Raw genomic sequence first — 26,863 nt, 5'->3', positions numbered from 1 at the left:
TACAATAAAGTGGGTTAGTCTGAAAGGCGCTACTGGACTCTGGATCAGAACTGCCATCCTTAGAGTCATTTGAATAAGTTCTAGGAAAATCTGTTTAATGATGTCCTTCATACAGAGCAGCGTGATGGTTCTCCCCTCCCCATTTCCAAACAATCCTGTGAGGTAGGTTAGGCTAAGGGCTTAATTAGACATTTAACTATTAAGCGTCTGCCCTGCCCTGTGTCCTGTCTTCCCAAATCCTGTCAGATGTGCATTGGGAGTTTTGGAATGAAACTGAATTCCCAGGCATGTGTGGGCCTGATTTGAATCGGCCCCTAGGGTTGCCATTTTTCTGATCTGAAATAACGGGGAGCAGCCACTTTGGGGTAGTGGTTAAGAGTGGCAGGACTCTAATCTGGAGAACCAGGTTTGATTCCCCACTCCTCCGTTTGTAGCCAACTGGGTGACCTTGAATCAATCACAGCTTTCTCAGAACTCTCTCAGCCCCACCCACCTCACAGGGTGATTGTTGTGGGGATAATAATAACACACTTTGTAAACTGCTCTGAGTGGGCATTAAGTTGTCCTGAAGGGGGGTATATTAATCGAATGTTGTTGTTGTTATTTGTCCCTCTGGGACAACTTACACATAAGCTGTCAGCATAGGTGAGTTTCCCCAACCTGTAGAGTCAGAACCTGTGGCAGAGATGTAAACAGTATGTGTTGTTAGGCACTGAGAGAGCGTGACTGCTCCAAGCTGTCCCAGTAAACTTCAAATGGGAGCCAGTGTGGTGTAGTGGTTAAAGTGTAGGACTAAGATCTGGTTGACCCAGGTTCGAATCTTCACTCTGCCATGGAAACTCACAGGTTGATCTTGGGCCAGTCATACTCTCTCAGCCTAACCAACCCCACAAAGAATTATGTAAGCTACTCTGGGATCCCACTGGGAAGAAAGTATAAATGAAGTAAAATAAAATAAAATACCAACCTCTAGGTGGGGCCTGGCGTTCTGGAACTACAACTGGAGAAAATGGCATTTTTGGAGGGCAGATTGTATGGCATTACTTCCCCACTGAGCCCCCCTCCCTAAAACTCAGCCTTCCCCATGCTTTGCCCCCAAATCTCCAGACATTTCTCAAGCTATCATTAGCAACCTTATATTCTTACCTGAGGGCCAAGCTACAAGTGACGAATGACACTTGAACGGCAAGTGTATTTCTCCCTGTTCACTTGCCTTCCACTCAATCCACTTGCCGTTCAAGTGTCATTCGTCACTTGTAGCTTGGCCCTGAGACAAGATTTGAACCCAGGTCTCTCCAATCCCATCACATCCTATTAGTACTAAAAATAAAAATACGAGATCTATTATACAGAGGAGTACGTAGCCTATATTTCCAGCAATGGCGTCAACGCAGAGTGATCATGAATTAGACTATACTCAAGGCAATGTTTTTTTTCTGTCAAAACAGACAGCTACTACTACCTGAATTCAGTATTTTTTAAAAAGTTATTCTGTGTCCTCCCAAACAAGAGCTCAAAATTTGGCAGACTTGCCTTCTCTATTTCTAGATCTTCGGTTTTTCCTGGCAGCTGTCTCTATAATTTTCTATCTTTAGTCTTGGATTTCAAGCAGCGGTTGTGTTGTTTACCCAATAATATTTGTGGATTCCTGGAGGGAGGGTGAAATTAGGAAGCATAAATTATCCAGCCAAGCCGGTACAGGCTACCACCATATGCCGTAAAGTGCATCTTGCCAGCCAGTCCTAGAGAGGAAGATTTCAGGGCTGTCCTGCACAAGAGTAAACAACAGGCTTTGACTTGGAATTCAGGTCTCACTGCAGCTTTCAGTAGATCTCAGAGCTAACAGACAAACTCATTGACCTCAAGGACTTGCTGTCAAGTTGAAACGTGCATTAATGTTTATTGCAGCAATTTCTAAACCATGTGCCGTGAGGAATAAATTCACTAAATAATTACAGGTTCCTGCATCTTCTGTGGAAGGCAACTCAGGGCCAAGCTACAAGTGATGAATGACACAGATTGGACACTTGTCAGCTTCCCTCAAGTTTTGATGGGAAATGTAGGCATCCTGGTCTTGCAGCTTGGCTCTCTGACTGCTGTCCAACGGACTTTTCAACTGTCACTTGTCCAACATTCCGCCAAGCTGCCTACATTTCCCATCAAAACTTGAGGGGAGCTGACAAGTGTCCAACCTGTGTCATTCATCACTTGTAGTTTGGCCCTAATTTCCCTGCCTCTTCATCAGGTCTGATTGGATCATTCAGGTTTTTTCTTATGCAGATCTGAAACTGAATCACCCATCCTGAGAGAAGGCGGTCTGCTCGATCTCTGAGTGACTCCTTGCTCTGGGCTTACCTGCTTCGATTCAAAAGAGACACCCAGGCAGAAGCACGTAGAGTGAGTTTCTCTAATGGTGGATCATCGTTCCCTTTATGCTCTTTAAAAGTAAACTTTTTGGTAGTAAGAGTGAAATGGGAAACAGGTTTTAATTTAGAACAGAAAACGTGCCTCGCCTGTCAGAAGGATGGGAAACAATTTGTTGTGATATCTTCTGTGGATGGTGTTGAAATAAAGGATACAAAGCAAAACAGAGTTTCTTGAGATACTTTGAAGACAAACCTTCTCCTGATTTATCTTGTGAGTTTAGGGGCAAAGGACCTGTAGTGGGTCTTGAACTACCAGGAGAAAGGTGGGCAAATAAATATTTTAAATCCAGAGGAGTTAGCCATGTTAGTCTGCAGTAGCAAAATAGAAAACAGTCCAGTAGCACCTTTAAGACTAACCAACTTTACTGTAGCATAAGCTTTCAAGAACCACAGTTCTCTTCATCAGATGCATCTGACAAAGAGAACTGTGGTTCTCGAAAGCTTATGCTACCGTAAACTTGGTTAGTCTTAAACAGGGCTTTTTTCTGGGAAAAGAGGTGGTGGAACTCAGCGGGTTGCCCTCGGAGAAAATGGTCACTGGTGGCCCCCCCTCCTGATCTCCAGACAGAGGGGAGTTTAGATTGCCCTCCGCGCCACCGAGCGGCACAGAAGGCAATCTAAACTCCCCTCTGTCTGGAGATCAGGGGGTGGAGCCACCAGCCATGTGACCATTTTCAAGAGGTTCCGGAACTGCACCGCGTTCTAGCTGAAAAAAAGCCCAGGCTTTAAGGTGCTACTGGACTCTTATATATTTTAAATGAATGAATGGATAGTAAATATAATGTACGGTCCTCTCCAAAATGGCTTCCTCGTTGACTTTAACACACATAGGTGGGTATGGGATGCACATGAAGGGATGGAACATGAACGGAATTGCCTCTTCAGGAAGACAGGGAAGTCCATTTGAGCATGAATTCATTAGAGGACTCGTAGGACGCATGCATGATTTCAGTGAAAACCACGTTACTGAAACAAACGTCTGTCACAGATATTATTTGTTTCAGTGAAAGAGTGCACAAATTGCATGCATTTCATTCAAGCAGAGAAACTGTCCCCTGTTGCTTGCAATGAATTTTGAAGTGGTGAGTTCATGGCAAAGGCTGATCATCAGCTCAACGCTGCCATTTTGAACCGAGGTTTGCCATCCTCCAGGTGGGGGCTGGAGTTCTAGAATTGCAATAACAACAATAGTAGCATTTGATTTATATATCTCCCCGAGGCCCCTCCCCTCCCATGCCCCACCCTCCAAGCTCTACCCAGAAATCTCCAGGAATTTGAGTTGGCAACCTACAGTGTCCATTACTATAAAATCATATGCGAACGGTACTATTTGGCTTCAGTTCTTGCAAACAGATCCACTGTCCTTACCCACAAGGCCCCACTGCCTGACTAACGTCCAAAGTTTCATGCTACACATGAAAACAGGGACATGCTTGTAGAACCCCCCGTGCCAACCTAAGCAGAAGTTCACCTTTCCAAGTCCACTGACTTCAGTGCACTTAGAAGAGTGTAGCTCTACTGTCCGAGCTCATTTCACATTGCTGAAGATTCTGCTTGTTTAGCTGTGTGCAAAATCCATTCATTCTGTTTTAAAATGCACGAAGTGTTTGCTCTTCAAGTTAACAACGCACTAGAAAACGTAATTGTCCTACAATATATTGTCCATAGTCCATAATATAGCTCTCCATCTACAGTGTGAGAAATAGCATATTGTGCTTTATGTGGTGTCTACAGGACAATCCTGTGCATGTTTACTCGGCAGTTAAGTCCCACTTTATGCAGTAGGTCTTTCCAGGTAAGACTGTTGCCTTAAATGTTCTTGTGCACACCTTTACAAGGACATGGGTGGACTGGAAAAAAAGATGTATTCATTCCAGCCCTGGGAACGGAAATGAACTTTTATGGAAGATAACTCTTAACAACTCATATTTACAATATTTTAATGTTTCAGAAAGACAAAAGAAGGGCCCAAACAGGGACTGATTTATCAGGGATGGTTGGAGAAGATTGAAGGGACACATGATTGCATTCTTCAGATGCTTGAAGGGACGTTACTCAGGTACCCACCCTCCAGGTGTGGCCAGTTCTCCCGGAATTACAACTGATCTCCAGGTGACAAAGATTAGTTCCCCTGAAACGAAAGCTTCAGAAGGCAGACTCTTTGGTATCATGTTCCTGCTGAGCCCAAGCAATGCCCCCCAAATCATGAATTTCCCTGTTTGGAACTGGCAACCCTAGATGTCACATCGCCAGAGGGAGCTGTGAGCCAGTGTGTTGTAGTGGCTTGAATCACAGGTATGGATCTGGGTGACGCAGGTTCCATTCCCCATTCTGCCATGGAACCTCACTGGGTGACCTTAGACCAATTGTATACTCTCAGGGGGGAAAAGGAGAGGAGAGAATGGTGTAAGCTGCTTTGGGCCCACATTGGAGTGAAAGGCAGGGTATAAATTAAATGAAATAAAATAAAATAGATGACATAGAGCTAAACTACAAGAGATAAGGACGGGCACGTGAAGGGAGTCGTAGGGCCAAGCTACACATGACGAATGACACTTGAACGGCAAGTGGATTGAGTGGAGGGCAAGTGAACAGGGAGAAATACACTTGCCGTTCAAGTGTCATTCGTCATGTGTAGCTTGGCCGGTAGTGTTAGCCAGGAAGCTGAGTTTTAAAAGGCAGATCAGAAGGCTTAGTCAATTTCCCTTCTCTACAGAGCCAACAAAGATCGCTCCTCAGAGGGTTTGCTAATTTCCTCTTTGCCTCTGGAAGGCTCTGTCAGTTTCACCTCCCCTTCTAGGAGGTGAAGAGGAAATAAACCCTCTGAGGAGCCATCTTTGTTGGCTTTGTAGAGAAGGGAAATTGACAAAGCCTTCCGATCTGCCTTTTAAAACTCAGCTTTCCAGCTAACACTACGACTCCCTTCACGTGAGCGTCCTCGTGTTCGTCTCTTGTAGTCTAGCTCATGGAAAAGGGCAAAAGCTTGTTCTCCGCTTATCCAGAGCTATAATCTAGATCTAACGGGCTTTGTTTACAGGAGAGCAGATTTTGGTGGAACATTAGAAGATCCCTAATGCGACAGCAGTTTGAATGTGAAACCAAATACCCTCATTGGACATCTTCAAGAAAAGGCTGGGCAGCTATTGATTGGAGATGCTTTGGCTCTGAATATCTTACACTGAGCATAGAGATGAACTAGACAGCCTCTAAGAGCCCTTCAAACTCTCATGATTAGCTCATATGGTCTTCGCCCTCTGATCTAATAAGGTACTAGTCCCTGCAATAGTATGATGTTTCCTGTTGGGTTCTCCATGCTTGGTTCAGTCACATTTAGCCAGAGTAAGCCACACTTCAGTTACATGTCAACAGGCCTTATTGCAATACGCTCTACTTGGGCTTACCCTTGAAGTTGGTTTGGAAGCTGCAGCTACAGCAGAATGCTGTAACTAAACTGCTGGTTGGTGCCAGCTATTGGGAACATGTGACCGTGATATTACAGCAAGAAGATTAGCTACTGCCCTGACCTGCATAGGGTTGCCAACTCCAAGTTGGGAAATTCCTGGAGATCTGGGGGGTGAAACCAGGAGAAACCTGGAGAAAGTGGGGTTTGGGGAGGGAAAGGACCTTGGCATGGCATAATTCCATAGAGTTCACCCCCAAAGTAGCCATTTTCTCCAGGTGAACTGATCTCTGTGGCCTGGAGATCAGTTGTAATTCCGGGAGATCTCCAGCCACCACCTGGAGGCTGGCAACCCTAACAGCCCAAGTGAGCCTGATCTTGTCAGATCTCAGAAGTTAAGCAGGATTGGCCTTGGTTAGTAATTGGATGGGAGACCTCCAATGAAGACCAAGGTTGCAGAGGCAGGCAATGGCAAACCACTTCTGTTAGTCTCTTGCTATGAAAACACCGCCAGGAGTCTCCATAAGTCAGCTATGAATTGAGGGCACTCTCTACCACCACATTAGCTACCAATCTGTTCTGGAGCCAGATTCAAGGTGCTAGTTCTAGCTTTTAAAGCGCTACAAGGTTTGGGACCAGGGTCTTCTCCCATACATTCCTGCCCAGAAGTTAAGATCACAAGAGAGGCCCTCTTGACTGATTGACGACTGTTCCATCAACCAAAGAAGCTCAATGGTGGGTACACAGGAGAGGGCCTTTTCGGTGGTAGCCCCATGATTGTGAAACAATCTCTTCAAGGAGATGCACCTGCCCCCCCCCTCACTCTATGGCTTTAGGAAGCAGCTTAAGACTGTTTTATTTAGGACAGCATTTAAACATATTTTTAACTGTGTTTTAACACTGTGTTTATCTGCTGGTTTTGGATATAGTTTATGTTGTTTATAAAAATCAAAAAGAGTCCAGTAGCACCTTTAAGACTGACCAACTTTATTGTAGCATAAGCTTTCAAGAATCACAGTTCTGTGATTCTTGAAAGCTTATGCTACAATAGAGTTGGTTAGTCTTAAAGGTGCTACTGGGCTCTTTTTGATTTTGCTACTACAGACTAACACGGCTAACTCCTCTGCATCTATGTTGTTTATAGTTTACATTGTAAGCCACTTTGAGCTCCTTTGGAGGAAAGGCAGCTAATAAATGGTTTATAAATAAAATAAATAAATAAAAGTAAAATGTCATAAACTCTGTAAAATTACCAAAATAATGAAACAATGCAGTAAGAGCAAGATAATATGTACAATTAACAGTGGCATAGACCACAGTCTTGTTCTCTTTATAAAAGCGCTCTCTTGAACCATTCCATTAAATGTACATAGATCCAGAGGAGTTAGCTGTGTTAGTCTGTAGTAGCAAAACAGAAAAGAGTCCAGTAGCACCTTTAAGACTAACCAACTTTACTGTAGCGTAAGCTTTTGAGAATCACAGATGCAACTGACGAAGAGAACTGATTCTCGAAAGCTTATGCTACAGTAAAGTTGGTTAGTCTTAAAGGTGCTACCGGACTCTTTTCTATTAAACGTACAGTGATCAATGATGACCTGATCCTACCAACCTCATAAGGTGCTGGACACAGGTTGTAAGTGGACGTGTTGGTGGTTTGGACAAAAGCTTGCACACGGTTTTGTGTTCCTTTGGTTGGCTGTCATAAAAGTTATCACGTGGCTTTCCTCACAGGGATATGTTGTTTAGTTGTTCTTAAAACGGGTGGTCTCAAGCGACAAAGTCAAAAGTTTTCCATGCAGCTAACTTCAGTCTTAATGACAAGCAACACAGAAGGACAAAAAACACACCTTTCAAGGGTACAGGAGCATATGGCTAGCCCTACTTAAAAAACTGATGCAATCGGCTTATGTTTCGGCCAGCTCCAGCTCGGGTCGCTGTAAGCACAACTGTCCCCTATCATTTGGAAATATCTGGTGCCATCTTGTGGAAGTCTGAGGAACGTGCAATAAACCCGGTGAATCAAGAAGTCAACCAGGGAGCACAAGTGTCAGGTCTGTTGCCCACAATCCCTCCATCTTTGAGCACTTTGCAATCATCCTTTGTGTGTGTGTGTGTGTGTGTGTGTGTGTGTAGTTTTTCACATAAGCCATCCAGCTCCTGGGAAGACAGTGCTCTTATCTCGGATGGCGGTTCCTATTCTCGCACTGACTATACCAAGCTGGTTGGGCACCGAGGGTGGGGGGCTTGCACGGAGGGACTGGAACTGTGTAGCAAGCATTCCATACGTCATTCTCAACAAGAGTTCTGTGTACAGCCAGACGCTTTTAATTGCTTCTGTGTAACCTATGGACATATATACACTTTAGTTATGATTTCTCAATAAAAAACCTTGACTCAAGAGAGCTTGGATTTCTTGCTGCAAGGGGGGAGTCAGCTTCAACGTATCCTGTTTCCATAGACTGACATATTGTTGAGAATCAATCCTATCTCCCTTAAACCTATACCCCAGAGAGATGGCTACCGGATGTACCCAAAGTTTAAAACATCCCCCCTTCCAACGTATCCTGTTTCCATAGGGCCAAGCTACACATGAGGAATGACACTTGAACAGCAAGTGTATTTCTCCCTGTTCACTTGCCCTCCACTCAATCCACTTGCCGTTCAAGTGTCATTCGTCACTTGTAGCTTGGCCCATAGACTGACAGCAAGTGAATGACAAGCGAACAGGGAGGAATACACGTGAGTCTGTTCACTTGCCAGGCAAGTGTCATTCGTCACTTGTAGCTTGGCCCCAAGTTCTTCCCCAGTTATATCTACGGCTGCTATGCCTCAGGGATGGAACAGAATTTTCCACACAACTTAGGGTTGCCAGGTCCCAAAATGGGGTGTGTGTGGGAGGGTCATGGGGGGCCACGCTCAGGGGCTCTGTCTTATATGTGTTCACTCTAAGTAGAGTCTTCAAGGGGAAGAATAAAACCTCAAGGTGAGTCAGAAGGGGATATTTTCCACAGGACCCTTCCTCAGCTCCCCCCTCCTCCAAAGTTTAAAACATTCCCCCTTCCAACATATTCTCGGAGCTTTAGTGTCTTTCTTAGGTGGGGGAGTGACGTGTGAATACTGCGCACTGGAGGCCAGAGAGAAGGGGTGGCCCGAGAAGTATTTTTTAAAATCACCAAGTTCTCCCAGGCTTAAAAAGGACCGTCCTGAAGCCCCAGCCTGCTTTTTCTGCGATAGACTCAAGTCCGCTTTATAAGCATTATGTGCATTCTACGGAATAGTAGCACAATTGCACCGGTTTTACTCCGGATGACTGCTCCGCTCCCAAGCGTCTTTCACAAGAGCCGCGAAGGGCAAACGTGCTTAGCGCCCGGGACGAGCTTTTATATCTTACTCGCGCGACATAGCCTCCAGCGGGGAGTTGAAGGCACTTACTTCGCATGCGCACTAGAGAAGAACCGCTGGCCAGGGGCAGGTAAAGGTGTGCCTCCGAAGGGGCGTGGCTTGGGCTGGGCGACGGCCCATCTTGTTTTCGCCCCCTCGCTGTTATAGCGACGCCAAACCTCCTGCGTAAAGAGCGGGGAGTTGGGCTGGGATGAATGGTGGTGGAGCGGCTGTTGCAGGTGAGCGTTTGAACCCAGCTTAATAAGGAGGAGGGGGAAGAAAAGAAGAGGGTGCTATGGGGCACGGAGAATGTAAACTCCTTAAGGGTAGGGCTGGGGGTTTCTGGACAAGTACTCTAGTTTACTAACTAGCTGGGTTTGTGTGAGGCTGCCTCCCCTTGTACCAGCTACTGGTCATTCAAGGTACTACTGCCTACTTTTAACTAGTAGCTAGGGTTGCCAGCTCCAGGTTGGGAAATTCCTGGAGACCTGGAGGGTGGAGCCTGGAATGGGCAGGGTTTGTGGAGGGAAGGGAGTCCAGCCTTCAAAGCAGCCATTCTTTCCAGGGTAGTAAAGAGTCCTGTAGCACTATGGTTGTTGTGGGTTTTCCGGGCTGTATTGCCGTGGTCTTGGCATTGTAGTTCCTAACGTTTCACCAGCAGCTGTGGCTGGCATCTTCAGAGGTGTAGCACCGAAAGACAAAGATCTCTCAGTGTCACAGTCCTGTAGCACCTTTAAGACTAACCAACTTTATTGCAGCATAAGCTTTCAAGAACCACAGCTCTCTTGGTCAGATGCATGCACGAAGACAGCTGTGGTTTTCTCTTCTGATGAAGAGAGCTGTGGTTCTCGAAAGCTTATGCTCCAATAAAGTTGGTTAGTCTTAAAGGTGCTACTGAACTCTTCACTATTTTGCAGCAACAGACTCTAACTTTATTAACTCCTCTGGATCTATTCCTTCCAGGGTTACTGATCTCTGCGTCCTGAAGATCTATTATAATTCTTGGAGATCTTCAGCCATCACCTGGAGGCTGGCAGCCCTAATGGCAGCTGATCTCCAGGGTCTCAAACTGAGGGTTTTCCACATCATCTACTATTTGATCCATTGAAGAGGAGGTGTTGGGGGCCGAACTTGGGGTCTTGGGGGTGCAGAGCAGCTGTTCTAGCACTGAGCCATGGCTCCCTTCCTCACAATAGCTCTATGAGGTCAGCTAGGCTGAAAAGAGAGTGACTGGCCCCAAGTCATGGTTCATACATTCATGTCTGCAAGTATCAGCTGTACATAAAACCAGTTCAAAACCGCAGCCTTCACTGCAAGACCTGAGCAAGGCTGTCAATGATAGAATGTTTTGGAGGTCACTAATTTATAGGGTTAGTCCTGACCTGCATAGCCTAGGCTAGCCTGATCTCGGAAGCTAAGCAGAGTCAGCCCTGGTTAGTGATTGGAAAGCCCCAGCAGGGGTCACTATAAGTTAGTTACAACTTGGTAGCACCAGGGGTTTTTTTTCAGCGGGAACACTGTGGAACGGAGTTCTGGAACCTTTTGAAAATGGTCACATGGCTGGTGGCCACGCCCCCTGATCTCCAGACAGAGGGGAGTTTAGATTGCCCTCTGCACCACTGGAGCAGCATGGAGGGCAATCTCAACTCCCCTCTGTCGGGAGATCAGGGGGCGGGGCCACCGGCCATGTGACCATTTTCTCCGAGGGCAACCCACTGAGTTCCACCACCTCTTTCCCCCAAAAAAAGCCCTGGGTAGCACTTTCTACCATCACCAATTTATGGGGTGACCGTGAGTCAGAAGCAACATGACAGCGCTTAGCACACCCATGTTTAGTTGAGTTGGGAAGAGAGACACTCAAGGTGAAGGTGAAAAAGTAGAGTTGGGACACTAGATTTCGCTTCCTGGGAACCATAACTTCAGTTTTTTCTTCTCTCTAACCCTTAAGGTTAAGAAAATACAAGATTCTGGGCAATACCTCCTAAAATCACTAACTTTTGAAAGGTGGTTGAATAAGATTTCTAGGAGCTAGTAATAGGGGTTTTCTTTATGAATAGCAACTTGGTCCCCCCCCCCCCCACCAGGGCCCAAAAAATTAAGAGAAATGGTGCAGATTTTGTACAAGCCTCGGAATTCTTTCTCCTGGTGGGGGGCTTTAATTTTTAAAACTTGAAATACACAACAACATTTGATTTATATACCGCCCTTCAGGATGACTTAACACCCACTCAGAGTGGTTTACAAAGTATGTCATTATTATCCCCAAAACAACAAACAACAACAAACACCCTGTGAGGTGTGTGAGGCTGAGAGAGCTCCTAGAAGCTGTGACTGACCCACGGTCACCCAGCTGGCTTCAGGTGGAGGAGTGGGGAATCAAACCTGGTTCTCCAGATTAGAGTCCTGCCTATCCTAACCACGACACCAAAGTGGCTACACTACACCAAACTACACCAAACTGGTAGGTACACACATCACTAAGACAGCTTCTTCTGAAGGGGAGCTAGAACTAACTGGGGCGGGGGGGGGGGGGTTAGAACAAACCACTTCTTACTTTTGAGTTAATTCTTGTCTTACTTCCTCTGCCGTTGCAGGATACGTGAGGACCTCTTCTTCCTCACTGTCGCCATGGGATCTTGGCAGTCTGTGAGGCCTGACTCTTCCTCCCCTATGTGGCAGGAAGAAAATGAGGATGATTTTCTGGACAGCAGGGATCTGGAAGAAGACATTGCCAAATTCCCTTATGTGGAATTCACTGGTCCGGACAGTGTCACCTGCCCCACCTGCCAGGGCATTGGCTACGTCCCTACAGGTAAAGCACTTTCTGTAGTAGTCAGTAATTGGAAGTGGGGGGTGTATGTGTGAGGGAGAGGGGGGAAATCTGGATCAGAACCGTGGTGCTGGGTTTTTAAAACTCTCTCAACAATCACTACTTTAAATCCTGGTGAGGGAAAAAGAGAACCACAGTATAGCTGCTTCTCACACACAAATACATCACACACACACTGGGGCTTAAAGCAGGTGGCGTGGCATTATTATCTGGGGAATGAGTTGATCTCTGCCGTGCAATAGCTCTGATAGATATATTCCACCACCGCCCTCCGATTATGCAGTCATTGCCACTGTAAATGGAGCGCTATTTGCAATAGCACCAGCAGCTCCACACTGGGCGGGTGGAGGGCAATCTCCATGTTTTCCCCAACATTTTCCACTTCCACCACTGGGTTGCTTTTCTTTAAAAAAAATGGTAGTAGGTTTATTGCTAAAGCAGCACAGCGCTATAGCCCTATTGCTATAGTATAATAATGCTAAAGCAATATTTATTTTAAAATTTTGCATGCCACTTTTCTACCCCAAGGCAGTGAACATTAAAAAAAAATGCAAAGCAACATTTTGAAAAGCATAAAAACACACAACACAAAGAACAAGGAGGAGGGCCAGTAACAGTTATTGGGGAAATGCCAAACGAAACAAAAAATATCTTTACCCAATGGCCGAAGACCGCAATAGAGGGGGACAGATAAATTTTGCTTGTTGCCCTCCCCCCCGCCAAATTTGGATATTGCTGAATTGATTTTGGAATCTGGAGAACTGGACCATGCAATTCTGGGATGTGTGCCTCTTAACTGTTTTCACCCCTCTTGGCTACCTTCCTTGATTTACCCACATAGATCTCTTTCGATATCTCTCCCCCAGCCATGGACTATTTTTAACTTTTAGAATTCTATAAGTGTGACGGCCTTGTCAGAACTTGTCTACTGCCTGGTTATTCCACAGATAGAGTTCTAGATGGACTGGATTCCGCCCTGCAGACTTTACATTGTCTGGTGTGGCCGTGTTGTCATTTTCTGCCCCTCCAAATTGTGGTTTGGTGGCTAGATTGATGGGTTGGATTTTGAGCCCGTCTCAGCCCTGGTTATATGATCTTGTACATGTCCTTTTTTCCTTTCTTTCCCATCAGTTTTACTTAATTTGAAAGACAACTAAGCTGGACCCTGAACCATCCAGGTGACTTAAAGCTTACTGTTTCCCAATACCAGAAGCACCTTTGGGTTAATGTCGCCTAAACTTAACAAGTTAGACAAGAAAAAAAATGCTGATCATTTATTTGTCCACTCCTCCGTCATGGTGATATCATAGTGGAATTTGCTATAAACTATTGAGGATTCATTGTACAGATACCTGTATTTCTCCAGTCTCAAGTTGTTGGGGGCGGGGGGCGGGAAGATTGCTACATCTCTATAAAGTGGAGCTCGACCTGCAACATCGAGAACATCTTATTTTATTTTGGGTAACTTCATTTATGCTCTACCACAAAATGGTTTACATCATTACTGCTGAACTTTTGGGCCTATTTGTTGAGTTGTTTGTGTATTACTGCATCTGTTACCGCTGTAGTTGATTACTGTTTTCTGAACATGACTGTCAGTGCTCTTGTACATTGTTTACTGGTTTTTGGGCATTGCTTTCATTGTCCTTGTACCACATTTTGCTTTCATGCATACTTATAACATGTAATTATTGTTTTATAAACTTTTATAACCTCTCGTGCTCAGCAAAGTTTCTCTTCTCCATTCATAAGTTTCTCCTTCTCTTTTTTGTTAGAGAAAGGATTCAAACCTGGGGTCTCCCAGATCTTACTTTGATACTCTAACCACTGGCTACTCAAAATAATAAATAAAACTGACCTGCAACATTGAGAATGTTATTATTGGCAGTTTCTGGTATTTTCTTTCTTCCTAGAACAAGTTAATGAACTGGTGGCTCTAATACCGTATCATGACCAGAGATTAAAACCTCGGAGGACGTAAGTACAAAAGAAGTTTTTATAACTCCCATTAGTGCCCATGTCTGTATATTTTATGCAGACACATGAATGCTGCGAAGAAGAAACTTCTGGTCACCCTCATCTTGGGCCATTCTCTGGAATCTCTGGGTTTACTTCATGGGCAGACCCATGTAGAGTTCATTACAGTGGTCTAGTTTTGATACCATGGCGTGGAACCAGGTGGCTAGATGGCTGTGTCATCTTCCAGGCTTGTCAAAGTTGGAAGAAAGCACTTTTTGTCATTGCATTAGTTTGCTTCTTTAGCAGAAATGCTGGATCCAGTATAACCCTTTTACGCTCTTACCCAAGTCAGTAAGGATCAGTTAAATGCCATCAAAGGTGGGGAATACAATGTCCTTCAAGGTCTCAGCCTTCCCAGCTAGCATCCCTTCCATCTTAAATTCAGTTTTAATTTGTTCTCTCTTGGCCATTTAACCAGAGCGGCCAGGCAGTGGTTCAAGACCTTTGCTGCACCCCAGGAGATCTGGATGGATAGCGAGAGTGAGCGCTGGGTATCATCAGCATTAAATGGCATCCAGTTCCAAAGCTACAAATGATTTCTCCTGAAGGCTTTACATAGAGGTTGAATAGTGAGGAAGATAAGACTGCACCTTGTGGAACCCCACCGGACAAGTCCCACACTGGTAACAAGTGGTCTCCCATGGCAACTTTTTGAGACCAGTCCCTAAAGAAAGGTTTAAATGGATTCAAAGCACATCCCCTAATTCCTACTACCACCTCCAAACGTCTCAGTAAAATGGCATGATCCACTGTATCAAAAGGATGCAGATGAATCTAGTAGGACCAGACCATTCAGACAGAGGTTATCAACTAAGGCCATGAGGGCTTCTCTGTCCCATAGCTCGGCCTGAAACCAGACTGAAAAGGGTCCAGAGTACAGATGGGCACGAACCAAAATACGAACCTAAATTAAGCACAAACCAGGCTGGTTCGTGGTTCGCAAACCAGCGGTTCATCAGATTCCGTTTCTGACGAACCGCCACGAACTTTAGGCTGGTTCATTTGGTTCGTTTTTTGGTTTGTCACTGCAGACAGCCTGGTGCCAATCAATCAATTTCCTAGGCAATTGGGGATGGACTTCCTGCAGACCTTCTGGTCCGGAAGTGATGATTTTCTGACCTGGATGTGAAGTTTTCACGAACCAAACGAACCGGTTCGCAAACCAGGGGCAGGTTCATGAAAGTTTGTGGTTCGTGAAATCTGATGAACCATGAACCACATGGTTCGTTTTTTTCCCCAGTTCGTGCCCATCTCTAGTCCAGAGCACACAAATTATTCCGAGAAGACCTGGAGTTAGTCTGCTACAGCTGTGTCAGTCACTTTGCATAGAAAGGGCAAAGTAGAGACAGGTCGGTAATTGGTGACGCTGTTTTTCTGTAGGGATTTTTTTTTTTAAAAAAATAGTGGGTAGACAACTGCCTCTTTGAGTAGCCAAAACAAGATACCTTGAGAAGTGTTCCACCAGATCATCTATTTGTTTTATACCTTTTAACTTCCACTGAGAAAAGATACCTTGAGAAAGTGATTGATTTATGATGTATACCAAGGGCACTTCCTATGTTGTCCTCTACCTCTGCATGGTTGGATACATGGCACAGTTAACGATTAACGACTGCCATGTTTTCTCTCAGCCTTTTCGAGGGACCTTTGTATTCTTTTTGGGACGAGGAAGATGTTAGATCAACTGCTGGCTTTTATCTTTCACTGTAGACTGCCATTCCTTTGTTCTACTCAGGGCAGCTGGGTCTGTTCAGATTTGCCTGGCATTCTACACAGCAGGCAGGAGGCCGCTCGGTTTTTTTGGGGTGTGTTTTAATATCCAACTTGATGAAGAGTTCTGGAAGACTTGGAAGCTTCACATTTTTGTGTTGGTCCTAATAAGATATACGTAACAGATCTTTTTTGGGGGGGGGGTTTGCTTTTGACCAATGCTTCTTGTAAACTCTTCCTAAACATGTTTACTTTTAAGCAAGCTTTCTTGTTTTCAATAGAACGTGCATTCTCCTGTGTTGCTGTGTTGAGTCGTCCATTTATGTTCAATCACTTGCACTTCTGATATGGAAAAGAGCTGCAGAGAGGCATTTATAATGCCAAAGAGCCTTCTGGCTAAGATAAATCCTGTCCTTCCCCTTGCATTAAAGAAAAACCTAGCTAAAGAAATAATCGCTTGAAGCTTCATGTGTGAAAATGTTCTTGAAGTTACTCTTTTCCCCCCACCAACTGGGATTGAAATAAATGTGCAACTTGTATTGGCCAAAAAGATTTGCTCAGGGACCTATACTTTCTGCACCCAATTATACACTCTCTTCTCATCTAGTAGAACTTATATTGGACAATTTCAAATGGACAATTTCAGATGTATCTTCCATGAGATTGGATATCCACCTTGGAGACCCAATTTAGGTGGAAAGCTGGCAGAGAAATGTTTTCAATAAAATGTCTCACAGCCTGTGGGGGTGAGTGTGGATGTCTCAATTAGGGTGTGTGATGTAACAAATTCCTGACTAGTATTTTGCAATAGTGGATGGCTTAAGTGGAGACGCATTGTGAAATTAAACCTATTTATGAGTAACATTTAAAGCAGTAAGATGAGTCTCCCCGGCCACTCCCCTGACATCTAAATCATTTACAAAACAGAGGTAGTTTGGAGTTGTCTCAAAGTGTATGAGGGTCTAACCAGACAATTCTCCATGTACAGAGCACCCAGTGCATTCTTAAATTGTATTATCTGGTGCTCATGGGCTCAGTACTATTTGTTTTATTTATGTCATTTATAGTCCGCCTTTCTCACTGAGACTCAAGGCAGATTACATAGGGTGAGATTAGTACAGTCGTTTTCAAGGGTATTTCCATAAACAGTGCCGTAGGGTAAATAAACACAAGTTTACAAAGACATAGCATTAGTAAGAATCCAATACAGAGTTGTAGAAATGCTGAAAACAGAACATAAGCAATTCTAGGGCTGACATTAGACCACATGAAGCACAAGTAGCTCATAGGAGCACATATTTAAGACAACAGGTAGTATGTCAGGCAACATTGTGGTGAAGTCTATGATCCTTAACTCTTTAGCGAAGCATCTGAGAGCCCCTCCCTACAATACAAAAGTCTTTTTGAATAATTCAGTTTTGCATCGTTTGCGGAAAGCTAGGAGAGTGGGAGTGCTCCTCCTGACCTCCTCAGGTGGGCCATTTCACAGAGTAGGGGCCACCACAGAGAAAGCCCATGTATGGACTGCTGTTGATTTTGCCCATGTGCAAGGTGGCACCTGCAGGAGACCCTGCTCGGATGAGCGAAGCTGCCGTGGAGGGACATAGGGAGGGAGGCGGTCCTGTAGTTATGCCGCGCCAAGGCCACGAAGAGCTTTGTATGTGATAACCAATACCTTGAACTGAGCAGGGTAGCTGATAGGTAGCCAATGGAGTGAGACTGCAGAATGGGGGTGATGTTCATGCTCCTGCTCGCTCCTGATAGCAGCCGCGCCACAGTGTTTTTCACCAATTGGAGCCTCCTAGTTAATTTGGATGGGAGACCTATGTATAGTTTTCCCAGTGGGGCAAGAGCAGCTCCCTGGGGCTGTTTTAGATTGGGCAAAGGGCATGGGGTGGGAGGGGGAAAGAAGCTTTCTTAGCCTATCATCTGGTCAGACCCTGAATGTTAGCAGGAGCTGAGCACATGACAGAAACTCGCCGAACTTCTAATCTGGTCTCTTCCAGGAAATGCTATGTCTTGGTGTCGGTGTTGCTTTGCCTCCTGGCTTCAGGGCTGGTGGTCTTCTTTCTCTTCCCCCATTCAGTCCTTGTGGAGGATAATGGCATCAAAGTGGTCAGAGTGTGGTTTGACCGAAAGAACTCCCTCGTTATCCTCGCCATCACGGTAACTCACAAGTATACATATATTCCATTCAGCTGCCTTCTCTGGTTAGCTGTGGGAACCACTCACTCACTTCCTGTCATGTGTTTTTTTTTTAAAGGCCACCTTCCGTATCAAAAACTCCAATTTCTACTCTGTGGCAGTTACCCGCTTGACCAGTCAAGTGCAGTACATGAATTCTGTGGTTGGAACACACCAGATGAATAACGTCACCAGGATCCAGCCGCTGAGTGACAAACTGGTACAGCAGTCTGTTAATACATGGAACTGGGATCTTGCAGGGGTGTGTGTGTGTGAGTGTGTGTGAGTGTGTGTGTGAGTGTGAGTGTGAGTGTCAGACATCTGCTTATATCTTGTCTTCAATTCCCCCCCCCCCTTCCAGGTGAATTTCACAGTGAAATCCAAAATGGGTGGACCTTCCTTCTACGCATAGTAAGGAATCCTTAATGCTTAACTTTGCATGAATTATAGTTAAGCGCTGCAACATTTATTCAGAAAAGTTGCCATGCCTCCTCTCCCCGCTACAGTTACCTTAGATTGTTTCAGGTTGTTGTTGGTCTGCAGTAGAAGAACAAGATTCAGGTCCAGTAGCACCTTAAAGACCAAGGGCCAAGCTACACATGACGAATGACACTTGAACGGCAAGTGTATTTCTCCCTGTTCACTTGCCCTCCACTCAATCCACTTGCCGTTCAAGTGTCATTCGTCATGTGTAGCTTGGCCCCAACTAGATTCCCAGGGTATGAGCTTTGACTCTCGAAAGTTCATACCTGGAAAATCTAGCTTGTCTTTAAGGTGGTACTGAACCCAAATCTTTATTTATTTATTATATTTTTAACCCGCCCTCCACACACGCGGGCTGAGGGCGAGGTACAACATTGATTAAAATACAACATAAAAACAATAAAAACAGCATAACAACAGCAATCAATAAAACCATTCCAAGATGGGCAGTCCTGCACTCCTGCCCATCAGCATACAAAATCGGGAGGTAGTAGTGGACAGATAGATTACTGTACCCCTTTTGGGGGCAGCCAGCAGGGGACCCTCCATAACCCCTCATAGAGGGAGACCGGTGGAAGGCTCGGCACTGATGGGCTAAAATTAGCCTCCACCATATGCCTGGCAGAACATCTCTGTCTTACAGGGCTGCCTAAATGATACAAGATCATGGTGGGCCCGGGTGTCCTCAGACAGAGAGTTCCACCAGGTTGGGGCCAGGACCGAAAAGGCCCTGGTAGAGGCCAGCCGAGCCTCCCTAGGGCCAGGGACCACCAGAAGATGTTTTCCAGTTGAACAAAGCGCTTTCTGGGGCACATACGTGGAGAGACAGTCCCTTAGGTATGCTGGTCTCAGTCCATTTAGGGCATTAATCTTGCTCTTAGATTCTCTTCTTTAAATCAGCTGGAGATAGGGCTGCCAGTCCCATGGTGGTGGTGGTGGGGATTCCCTGCTCCCAGTCTCTCCCACCACCACCATAGCTTACCTGGCCAGTGGGGTGGGAAAGGCAGGGAGCATGGGCCTGGGAGGAAAGGAATCTCCAGGCAAGCACGTAATAGGCACACCCCTGGCAGGCACAATGGCATCACTTCCTCAGGTGATGAAGTGGGAATGCTCCTGTGCTTTGCAGGAGTGAATTCTGGCCCCCAGCAGGCTGAATTAGCCCCACACAAAGCACAGGAGCAAGCCCACTGTCGTGCAATTATGTCACTTCCTGGACGGACACAGGGCCAAGCTACACATGACAAATGACACTTGAACAGCAAGTGGATTGAATGGAGGGCAAGTGAACAGGGAGAAATACACTTGCCGTTCAAGTGTCATTCGTCATGTGTAGCTTGGCCCTCAGTTCACAAACTAGTCAGGCCTTTAGGGACTTGGATGATTTCTGTGTGTGGTGCGGTTACCACGAGCAGCCTGTATTCTGGTAGTAATTGTATAAAAACTGTGAGTCCCACCTGTGTGGCTTTCATGGTTCAGTGCATAGTAACAAAGCTTTGTTGCTAGATTTCCTTATTGAAAAGCTCGGAAGCCCCTGTGCTACATCAAAAACTGTTCTCAGAACCATAGTTTACATGATGACTACTTGATGGGATTCCATTTAGTGTCTAACCTTTAACGCGTTGACTTCCAAAACAGATTTAACACTTCTTGACAATTTTTCTCTCTGCCTTGGTGTCTTCTAGCTACTTTTGTACGTTATCCGGAATCAGAGTGCACAACATTGTGATTTTCATGAGGTACGTACCTTAAAAAGACTTGAGAACAATTTATGTCAATGCTACTTTGAATCCCCAACTAGACACTGAGGGCCAAGCTACACATGACGAATGACACTTGAACGGCAAGTGTATTTCTCCCTGTTCACTTGCCCTCCACTAAATCCACTTGCCGTTCAAGTGTCATTTGTCATGTGTAGCTTGGCCCTGAGTGATTCCACACATGTTGGACAATGCACTTCCAATCCTCTTTTGAGATCATTTGGAACGGATTTTTTCATGTGCGGAACAAAAAATCCACCTCAAACGATTGATAAAGTGCATTGAAAGTGCATTATCCATCCATTATCCACTGACTTGTGGTTTAGTATAAGGTTGGTGGCAGGTAAGAAAGCTTTGCGACCATTGAGGGGCTATCAGGTTATGTAGGGGCTGGAAAGGACTATAGTCCACGGCTTTGATTTAAAATAAATAAAACTCCGCTCCTGGGCAATCTAAATTCTGTACGTTCTGTGTGCTAGGGCTCGGGGAGGCAAAAATGGAGGCAAGGATTGGCTGTGTCCACTGCTCAGATCAGCCTATCACAACATTAGTTCAAGTCGATCAACACTTAAACAATGACTGTTGACAGGTTAATCTTGCACAAAAGTCAATTCCATAGAATGCATGACCTCCTTCCGTTGTAAGTCTGTTTTAATAATGCCTTCATTTCTCCATTAAACTGTTATGCAGAACAAGGCCGTTTTCACACTGCTTACTGGCCACGGAACATCGCGCCAAGCTCCCGGAACGACAGCGTCTTCCTGGCACAATTTCACATGAGACCGGAGAAATCACGCTAGGAAGACGCTGTCGTTCCGGGAGCTTGGCGTGATGTTCCGTGGCCAGTAAGCAGCGTGAAAATGCCCCAAGATGCCAGTCTTTTACCTTTCCAAAGAAAGCCTTCTTATAAGGAATTTTTCTTTTGCTTCCAAAGCTCTCATTCCACCTCTTAAAGGGTGTGCCAGGGAAATTTCATTCATCCATGCAGTTATTAAAGCAGAAACTGTATTGAATTTGGCTGAAGGGGCCAGAGTTCAGTCCAGTTTCCCCCCGCCCCCCTCTTTACCCTTTTCCTCCTCCCTTTCACCCTTCAGGACTTCAGTGAAGATCTCGTACATCGCCCATGTTACTCAGAGTTCCTTGGAGACGCATCATTACGTCGACTGTGGTGCGAATTCCACGACTGCTCAAGGACCGCCTCAGCCACCAACTCCAGGAGAAGTTGCCCAAAGAAAAAGCAGTGGGAGGAAGCTGAGAGTACTTCACTGACCGTATAATGGTGCTGTAGCTTCATTGAGAGGAAAAATTGCAGCAGCCCTTGGCTGAATGGGATGTATTGCTGTGCAAATGCATTGCACTTCCCCTGCCCAGATGGTTGTGAGACCATGCCTCTTCCCTGTTGGAACCATTCTGCTAGGCGTCTCTCCTGATCTCCTCAACTCACTAAGTTTTCTAGATTGTTACTGGGTTCTTGGTTGGTTGTCTTAACTTTTGAGAAACCAAGAAAGTGTATCTGTATCTGCTTTACCCTTTATCTCAGAAGTAATCTAACTTCAGAGGAAACCGTTACCAACTTCTCTCTTGCCAAATATCCTTATCTGGAAGGAGAGGGAATCTCGAGCCTAACTCGTGAGTCCTGGTTTTATCACCTTTGACAGTAAAGAATAACAAAAGAGTAGTTAATTGGGACTATCTTTAAAGCAGGCCCGATAGAAACAAATGAATTTTGCAATGGGACAACACTTATTGTGCTGGGGGGAGGGTTGGGAATTCTTATCAACTGAACGGAGATCTTCATAAGAAGGCTTTCTAAGATCGCTTTAACTTTTTCCCATGGTATGTTGAGTTCCTTCTAAATCCAGGGTTCGCTATTGATCTCGAGTCTTCCTCTTTCTGTCATTTGCTTTTGGTTCTTTAGGAACAAGAGCCAAAGAAGGAAGAGTCTTCTTGGTACCAGGGAAACTTACGAACAATTTTAGTTTTGTATCCATTGGCTTTGATCCCACCAAAAGTACTGATTTTCTTGCCGCTTCCTGTTGCATCACACTGCTAAATATCCCCTGAAATGCTGCTCCCAGTGTACGAGGGACTCCCAAGAACAAGATTGGGGAGGGGGGCAGTTTGGAGATCTGCAGGATGGAGAATTGGTAAATTCTCTCTCTTTTGTCAGCAGAAGTGTTATTCAGGATAATGTCCCCTGAATTTCCAAGCTGGAAAACCTTGTACCGGTTCAGTTGGCAAGCATTTTTTTTAAAAAGTAGGATGGGAAGAGACTTTTCAGTAAAGAAAGTTACGTATTTTCTATGAGTCACTGTATAAATTGATTTCCTTTCTCTCTTGGCTGCTGCTGGGCTAATTTCATACACAGCCTATAGCAGGATCCTCAAGGAGGCAGTAGTTGACACTGCATTTTGTAGATGTACATTTAAATGACTGTTCGATTCCTGCAATAAAGGGCTGGATCCTAACCGCTGCCCCGCTGTTCTTGCTGCGCTGCTTCCTGAAACAACTCCCCCCCGGGGGTTGCTGGATCCTTGGGAACAGGGTAGACTGCAATATACGGGGAAGGGGGAAATCAGTAGAAAACCTGCCCTAATAGAAGTGACTTTTCTGCACACAGAGAAAGATGTACCGTTATGATGCTATGCACACTTACAATGCTGACAATGGCTGATTCCACACACGTTGGATAACGCACTTTCAATGCACTTTATCAATCGTTTGAGGTGGATTTTTTGTTCCGCACACAAAAAAATCCATTCCAAATGATCTATAAAGAGGATTGGAAGTGCATTATCCAACGTGTGTGGAAAAGCTCAATGATTTTGGCGGTTTTAGACTGGAGTCACTCTGCATCTTTCTGTGAGCAATACTCTACAGGTTTAACAATCCAGTTAAATTTTATTAAGCACTTGTAAGTGCCATTGATTCCACTGGGAGATGGACATAACACAGATATTTAATGTTCCCACTTGGTATCAATGAGACAAACGTGTGAGTTTTTGGTTTTGTGGCCTTAATTGGGAGTCTAACCCTCTACAAGCTTTCATCATAGAAAGGGATGCCTGTTGTCTTTGAAGAAGACGCCTTCCTCCCAGGAGAGCTGGCCAGAAGAGTCCCCCTCTTCTGTCCTTGTCTTTCCCAAACCCCTGTGAGGTCACTGGAGTGTGTTTCGAGCTGCAGAAGGCATTTGAAGTAGAGGCTGTCTGATCTTAATGAGAGCCAAGCTGCAAGTGACGAACGACACTTGCCTGGCAAGGGAACAGACTCGTGTATTCCTCCCTGTTCACTTGCCATTCACTTGCTCTCCATCAAGTGGACAGCAAGTGAACAGGGAGGAATACACGTGAGTCTGTTCACTTGCAGCTTGGCTCCGACAGTCAACTCACTGCAGCAGCTAGGGCTATCTGCCATCAAGAACCGAAAGCAATTGAAGCTAGTGGTGGTGGGGTACCTAAGTGCTCACAGAGTTCATGAAGCAAGACCCCACAATCATCGCACACGCCCTGCAGTCCCCTAGGCCTCCTGACATTTTATTTTAAATTTGCCCTACAAAAGCTGTCTTAGCAGGCCAGGCTGCCATACTATTTAGCTAGTATCAGCAAGACTGCCAGCTGAGCTGCAAAAGAGCCCATTTTGTGCAGGCCCCCACACTAAAGTATCCCCCCCCCCAATATCTTAAAACTATGGTGGGAAGTTTCCCTTAAAAGGTATTTTCTGCAAACAGCCAAAGCAGCAGCATCTGCTGGCATGTACCCACCTGAAAATCACATACTTTGCTTCTTACTGTGTAATATGAATGATTTTCAGTGTCGGGTGCACATAGTATCTATACAAAATGCCAGGGCTTTTTTTCAGCAGGAACGCAGTGGAACGGAGTTCCGGAACCTCTTGAAAATGGTCCCATGGCTGGTGGCCCCGCCCCCTGATCTCCAGACAGAGGGGAGTTTAGATTGCCCTCCGCGCCATGGCTAAACTCCCCTCTGTCTGGAGATCAGGGGGCGGGGCCACCAGCCACGGGACCATTTTCTCCGAGGGCAACCCACTGAGTTCCACCACCTCTTTTCCCAGAAAAAAGCCCTGCTAAATGCTTTTTTAAAAATGCTAAAGTGGTCTTTCTATGGTAAACCCTGTGGTCAAAGGCAACTGTGGGCACTCTCCGCTGGCAATGCCTTCCCTCTTTTCATGGCTGCTTGAGCTGGCTTGCTCAAAGTGCTTTTATGAGCCATTGATTTCAGGAGAGGCTGAAGTGGGTTTTTTTAGTTCTCTCTTACTGAAGTCAGAAGGACAGAAAAGTACATAGTGCTCCATGTTTGTCAACAGGCACTTAGGAAGATAACGTTCACAAGTTCTTGCAGAACAGTTCCAGTTTCTTCTACTTCACTCCTACTAAAGGCACAAAAATCAAGACTCTACATGTGTCAGGATTTTTGCCAGCCCTCAGTCACCAAGAACAATTTCATGGGTTTGAAGGGCTCTTAAGAAAAGACCTGCTTGTAAATCCCTCTTTGCCTGCTATGGGCCAAGAACCCTGAAGCAAAGGGCTGTTTTAATTTCCTGTTCCCATATTTTCCTAGATGTTCTGTTTCCTATTCATTAGGGTCTAGGCAGCATGGTGAGAAATAATCCCCACCCTCATGATTATGGATGTACATACAGAAATTCCCAAGCTGAAATATACCCAAAATGCTTTTCTGGGTCATTCTGTGTTTCGAAAGTGCAAGACGGAATTACAGAACTTTCTGAAATTACAGAACAACTCATTTTAAAAATCCAGGTGGAATAGGCTATCGTTCCAGGGATCCAGAGCCGTTGCTTCTAGAGCAAATGGTACCATTGCAAGGGAACAACCACAATTCCCTTCACTTTACTTGCCTCAACGGCTGCTACTTTCTCCTCTAACATGACTTTTTGAAAAGAATCAGTAACTACTATAGCATTGTAACCATCTGTTGCCATGATGTACTGCTAGTTTTCAGCTTCCACATTTTAAAAAAATCTTTTCTGTTGTGGAATTATAAGAGGAAATGTTTCCGCATATAGAGTATAATGTCATGTTAGGTGTTCACAAAAACAGCACAGCTGAAAAAAAGCCAAGGCAGAGCCGAACCTCCCTGTGGCAACAGCCTCTTTTTCCAAACGTTTGACTCCAAATAACCCTCTTGTAACTTAAAACCCACTGAACCTTATGTTGCGTCTCTGGGTCAAACCACACAAAACAAAATGCACTCGAATTACACTCGAATTACCCGTGTAATTTGAGTGTATTTTGTCTCGTGTGGTTTGACCCTCTGAAACGGCAGCCTGCAAGCCCTCTTTCATAAGGACAGTCCTTCAGATATTCGATGTGTGCAAAGTGGGCTGTATCCACATATTGTTGGATATTGCACTGTAGGAAAATCCAGTTTAAACAATTACAAGGTGAATAAGACAAGCCTGTATTCAGTGATTAAAAGAACATATCAATAGCACAGAATCCAGCAACGGGTGGATGCAGCCCAGGTCTTTCCCCGTCTTCTCCAGGCTAAATGCACCCAGTTCCTTCGACCTTTCCTTGTAAGACTGTATTTTCCAGATAACCTGGCCATCCTCATTGTCTTCTCCTGAACCCAATTCCTGCGTGTCTGCACCTTGCACCTTTCTTCCCCTTCCATGGATGAAGGCACCTGAATAGCTCCGTTCCCATTCTGGGAATTCTCCAACAGGAAATCAAATGGGAACAGCAGTCACAAGAAGGAATAACCAGTCATTGTTATTACATCTTCTTACATGGTCACGTACTTACAAGTTACAATCCAAGAGATTACAACGGCTGCACGGGGCCGGCGATATCAGCTCTGGCGCCTCTGTGTCGTCCCCCCCCCCCCGTGCTCTCCTTTCCTCACCACACCTTTCCTGGGAGGTGTGGCATCCTGTTTCTATTCCACTTCTGGGGCTCACACACGAGGCTCTCCAAGCTCCCTTGTGCTGAACGGCCGGTCCCAGTGTAAATTACATTCAGTCTTCGAGACCCAAGGCCCCCTTTCCCTCCCCAAAGCCCCAGGCTCGAGTCTTCAAGGCAGTACCGCCCAAAGGCAGGGAGAAGAGCTCTGAGGCCAAGGTGCTGGCCTCTCTCTACGTCCTGCGGGTCAAATAGTCCTTTCTTCTCCAGTAGGGCTAGAAGGGGGGGACAGGTCTCGTGCAACACCATTGCCAATACATTCATGAGCTTGTTCAGAAGGATGGGGGGAAGGGGGCCTAGGGACAAGGGGGCGATGTGGCCTGGGTGGGCTTGTGCCTCTTGCCCACCTGCTAAGCTCCAGTGGGTGTAAACACCAGAGCCCTGAGGAAACAAAGGCAGGCTGGATTAGAAGTGAGCACGACGGGCCGACCGGCCCAGCCACTGTGGTGGCTGCACCTGGCCCACTGCTCTTACCCCACCCAGATTCCCCCACGCTGAGGAGGGGAGGGGGAATTCATTGCATTACCCTGATCACAGATTTGAAATAAAGCCTGAGACCACATCACTCACAACCACACGGACACCTCTGTCACAGCGAGGTCTGTAAACACTTGCACCAGAAGAGCTGCCAAACCAGGGAGGGGGGGGGGAGAGAAAGAAGGGTGTGTGTGTTTTTTTCCTTTGTCCAGCTCTCAAAATGAAGCAATAAATTAAAACAAAGGAAGAAAGAGT

At 45.5% G+C, this 26,863-nt stretch overlaps 1 protein-coding gene across 2 annotated transcripts; it reads left to right on the top strand.

Annotated features, from left to right (window-relative positions):
- Positions 1-7,804: 7,804 nt before the first annotated feature.
- TMEM106C (transmembrane protein 106C) lies at positions 7,805-22,650 on the top strand. Of its 2 annotated transcripts, none has more exons than XM_055003602.1 (8): positions 7,805-7,877; positions 11,802-12,019; positions 13,951-14,014; positions 17,773-17,932; positions 18,030-18,170; positions 18,312-18,361; positions 20,116-20,169; positions 21,285-22,650. In XM_055003602.1, the coding sequence occupies exons 2-8, from the start codon at positions 11,836-11,838 to the stop codon at positions 21,457-21,459; spliced, it is 828 nt and encodes a 275-aa protein (XP_054859577.1). In that variant the 5' UTR covers positions 7,805-7,877; positions 11,802-11,835; the 3' UTR covers positions 21,460-22,650. The 2 variants fall into 2 exon arrangements, with proteins under 2 accessions (XP_054859577.1, XP_054859576.1); XM_055003601.1 differs by lacking the exon at positions 7,805-7,877 and adding an exon at positions 9,363-9,446.
- Positions 22,651-26,863: the final 4,213 nt, after the last annotated feature.

Source organism: Eublepharis macularius, chromosome 19, assembly GCF_028583425.1.
Source record: "Eublepharis macularius isolate TG4126 chromosome 19, MPM_Emac_v1.0, whole genome shotgun sequence".
NCBI classification, from domain to species: Eukaryota; Metazoa; Chordata; class Lepidosauria; order Squamata; family Eublepharidae; genus Eublepharis; species Eublepharis macularius.
This window is presented reverse-complemented; position numbering and strand designations above follow the sequence as displayed.

Excerpts from the sequence above, each read along its gene's own strand:
- TMEM106C (XM_055003602.1), top strand. The coding sequence starts at position 11,836 with ATGGGATCTTGGCAGTCTGTGAGGCCTGACTCTTCCTCCCCTATGTGG. Across the intron at positions 18,171-18,311 it reads AGCCGCTGAGTGACAAACTG|GTGAATTTCACAGTGAAATC; the intron begins GTACAGCAGTCT and ends CCCCCCTTCCAG. Across the intron at positions 18,362-20,115 it reads GGACCTTCCTTCTACGCATA|CTACTTTTGTACGTTATCCG; the intron begins GTAAGGAATCCT and ends GGTGTCTTCTAG.